At 63.0% G+C, this 3,881-nt stretch overlaps 1 protein-coding gene across 1 annotated transcript in view; it reads right to left on the bottom strand.

Moving 5' to 3' along the window:
• Nucleotides 1-3,208, bottom strand: part of GNAI2 (G protein subunit alpha i2) — a 6,242-nt gene extending 3,034 nt beyond the window's left edge. The window contains exons 1-3 of the mRNA XM_009274764.2: nucleotides 3,171-3,208; nucleotides 2,850-2,991; nucleotides 2,307-2,467 (exon numbers count right to left, since the gene is read on the bottom strand). Of these exons, the coding sequence (XP_009273039.1) occupies nucleotides 2,307-2,467; nucleotides 2,850-2,991; nucleotides 3,171-3,175 (308 nt within the window). The 5' untranslated portion in view covers nucleotides 3,176-3,208. The remainder of the gene's footprint in view (nucleotides 1-2,306; nucleotides 2,468-2,849; nucleotides 2,992-3,170) is intronic.
• Between the last annotated feature and the right edge of the window lie 673 nt (nucleotides 3,209-3,881).

Raw genomic sequence — 3,881 nt, 5'->3', positions numbered from 1 at the left:
GCTGGGGCTGGGGGGCTCCCCCCGTTCCCCCAGCCATTCGCACGGGGGAAACAGCAAGAGGAAAGCCTTCACTGCTATGGCAACTGGCTGCAGCGCCGGCGGAAACAATCGTTGGCGCCATGCCATTTATAGTCAAAAAACACAAAGGGCCGGCGTCCTGGAAGGAAGCAGGAGGCGGGCGGCCGGAGGGACGGGGAGCAGCATGGCCGGGGGGCTGCTGCCCACCCCAAGCCCCCCAGGGCGGCATCGCCTACCCTGCTGCCTGCCCGGCACTGCCAGACCCCGGCTCCCGGCAGCAGTGGTGGGCTAGTCCCCAAGCAGCCGCCGGGACCAGCCGAGGGATACCGGGTGGATCAAGGCAGGTTTCGATTTCTCCAGCTCACGTTGCTTTAATTAGGTTATTATAAACGGGCTCTTTTAAGCAAATTAGGCTTCCGCTAATTAAGGCCTTTGCAGCCCCATAATCTGGTGAAAGCCAGATTACAGCTCGCAAGGCCATGGGGATCCTCAGCTCCGATGGCAGCGCGGCCGCTCGCCAGCTCCCGGGAAGCCCTCCGGCGTGCCAGGGCATAGCTGGAGCCGTGGGTGCCCCGGGACCCTGCTGCGGGTGCAAGGGAGGGGGGGCCAGCACGCCGCCGCGGAGCAGCTTGAAAACAGCCGGAAACACACGCGGCCTCCGGCTGACAAAAAAACAGGAAACACCGTGGCAGGGCTGCGCGCGGCGCTGGCAGCACTCGGACCTCACGCCCAGCCCCGGGGTGCTGGCGAGCTCCCGCCCCGGCACTCTGAGTTCCTGGCGCCCCAAGGGGCTGCAGAGGAGGAGGCTGGGGGCTGCTGCAGAGGGCTGGTGCATGGGCAGCCTGCGTGCCAGGCATGGCACGGGGCTCCTCATCCCCAGGGTGCCCTGTGCCGGCGGCACCACGGGTGGAGCACCATCCCTGCAGGGATGGACGGGGCATCAGCTATTGCACCAGCACCTCCGCGGGGCTAGAGAAAGGCTGGAGCAGCAGCTCGAGAGGGCTCCTAGTTAATACCTGTCCAACCCCCGTAACGTGCCAAACGCTCCATAAATGCACTTACGGTGATACTCGATTTGCAGACACTTTGCAGATGTATTTGCTCAAACGGTGCATGGGAGCTGCCAGGCATCTGCCGGGTCTCCCATGCCTCCAAACCAGCGCCCACGGCACAGCACGGCACTGCCGGGGAAACGCCGGTACTGGCTGGGGAGCGATGGGGCTGAGTGGGCCAGGGGCCAGGGGCCAGGGAGGGCAGGTGGCGATGGGGCTGAGTGGGCCAGGGGCCAGGGAGGGCAGGTGAATGCCAGGCAGGAGGAAGCGAAAGCTGTGGGCGCCGGAGGAAAGCGCCGGCAGGAGCTTCTCCAGGGTCGGTGCTTGCCGGGAGCTTTCCTGCAACCTTTTCCCCCAGTGACCTCAGTGCAGAAGAGGGACACACCGGCGCCAAGCGGGAGGGGACGGCTGGACTGGCACGCAGGGGGACCAAGCAGCTCCCAGGATTGCGGCAAGTCCCAAGGGTGCTCAATCCCCGGCGGGGCCAGCCTTGGTAGGGGTTTCCCAGCACACCATGAGCTCCCCCTGGCCCTGCTTTACCATGAGGGGTCTGGGCAGAGAGGGCAGGAAGGCACCGTGAGAGCTGAACGCAGCCTCAGCCGCACCACCCTCTTCAGCAATCATACTTTAGGCAGATTAACTTATTTATTAAATCCCTTCAGGCATAAACCCAACCAGATGCAGGCAACTTATCTACCTAAACACTAGTTTGCTGGCTAATACGCTAGTATAATGCCAAGTCTTTCCATATAAACTCAGTTAAAAAGTCTTTTGAAAAGCCCCTTGTGCATCCTACTCATCCTGTTCAGACATGAGGGTCCCCAGTGCTTTCTCTGGGGCTTTTTCTTTCCTTCATGGCCCCATGAAGGGCCATGAGGACGGGCAGGACCCCCGGCTGTGCTCACATGGGGGGAGCCATCTCAGGGACGCCAGGGGAGAGCATCCTCCGGGAAAGGGCAGTGGGCACAGAGCAATGGCAGGAGGGGGATGCCCCGGTGCCCCCCTCCCGGGGGACACAGCACCCCGCCAGAGGAGGAAACACCTTTCAAAACATCCGCCTTCCCAGTTCTGCTCTGGCTCAGCCCCAGCGCCAGGCGGGAAGTGGCAGCACCAGCCCCCAAGCCTGGTGATGGGGAACAGCAGCCCCCAGGGGGATTTTCTGTTGCTCACTAAAAGCGACGTGGCCCACGGGGCTTGGATCCAGCCGAGCTGGGGGAAAGGAGCAGGGGTACTCACTAGGCAGCAGAGTCGTTCAGCTGGTACTCTCGAGAGCGGTTAAAACAAGCCTGGACCCCGTTGTCAGCCCACAGCCTCCGGATCACATTGGCCAGGTCCTCCGGCATGATGCCCTGCTCCTCGGCAGTGCAGGAGAGCGCGAAGAGCTGCCGAGCGTCATCCTGCAGGGAAAAAACAGGACTCGAGCATCGGCACAGGGTTATCGAAGCCCACTCTGCCCCAAAGGACCTGTCCGGAGTCCACCATGTCCCACCTGGACAGCAAGGCAGGAGCTCCAACAGTGGATGGGGACAAGACCCAAGGAAAGCAGTGGGACCCCCACCCCTGCACCCATCGGGAGCCATGCCAGGGCAGGCCACCCATGAGTTATGCTTTGGGCCCCCCCGTCCTCAGCACCAGGGACAGGAGATCACAGCCCACCGTGGAGCAGAGGGGCTTGGGCAGGGCTACCCTTAATCCTGGTCCACCTTTGGGCGCATCTGTTTTTGCCACCCAAGGACCCCCCACCCCTGTCAGGCGCAGCAGGAGCAGGAGGGCACCCACCGCTCTGGAGGAGTCTCCAAAGTCAATCTGCAGGTTCCCCATCGCCTTGATGATGGCCATGATGGACTGGATGGTGTTGCTGTAGACCACGGCTTTGTACTGCCGGCACTCCTCCTCCGAGTAGCCATCCTCGTGGATAATCCTGGGGCAGGGGAGAGACACAGGCAAGGTCAGACCTTTGTGGGGCACCCCAGGGTGCTGCCCCCCACCCATGCTCTGCGGCAACACTGATGGGAGCTTTCCCCGGCCGCCACCGGTTTCAGAGCCCGCGGCCGAGGTCTGCGTGGTGTTGACCGCAGCAACGGTGCGGGGACCACTCACTTCATCTGTTTGACGATGGTGCTCTTCCCAGACTCACCGGCACCTGCGGAGAAACGAGAAGGGCAGACAAGCAGTGAGGTGCTGCCCGAAGCCGGGGACCCCCACCCTACTGGGACCCCCCCAGCCCAGGGAGGGAGGGCAGCGGGCGCCTCAGCCATTGGAGAAGAGCTCCCAGCGTTGGCCAGAGCAGATGCTTGGATGGGCACTGGGAATGTCAGGGCCAAGAAAGGGGCAGGAAGAGGGGAGCCTGGGGGGACCTTGCAATAGCTCCCAACGGGAGAAATGACACCTGCTCTGGGCCAGGAAAATGGCATCAATGCACTGATGTTTGCCCCGTGGTCCCAGCATGCTGCAGCCAAGACAACTGGCAGCCCTGGCTTCGGCTGAGCTTGGGGACCCCCTGCAATGGGGGGCTAAGCCCTGCCCGTCACTTGCCATCACAGTTCCAGGCAGAGCCTGAGCTTAGCTGCTGCATCCTGCATCCCTATTGTGCCGGGGGACAACAGAGCGCCAGCCTCGCCACGTGCCCACAGCTGGAGCCAGCAGCGGCCAGGACACGGAGATGCTCATGCCACCAGGTACGGGCAGGGGGGCGGACACCCAAAGCCGAGCACCCCGGGAACTTGGGAAGAAGCTGCCACCTCCGCCAGCTGGCTCAAGCAGCTCCCAGCGGGATCAGCAGCCCCCGGGGTTGCTTTTTAAATAGTGCGC

The sequence above is a fragment of the Aptenodytes forsteri genome, unplaced genomic scaffold, assembly GCF_000699145.1.
Source record: "Aptenodytes forsteri isolate BGI_AS27 unplaced genomic scaffold, ASM69914v1 Scaffold368, whole genome shotgun sequence".
NCBI lineage: Eukaryota > Metazoa > Chordata > Aves > Sphenisciformes > Spheniscidae > Aptenodytes > Aptenodytes forsteri.
The sequence above is the reverse complement of the archived record's forward strand: the minus strand, read 5'-3'. Positions and strand labels throughout refer to the sequence as shown.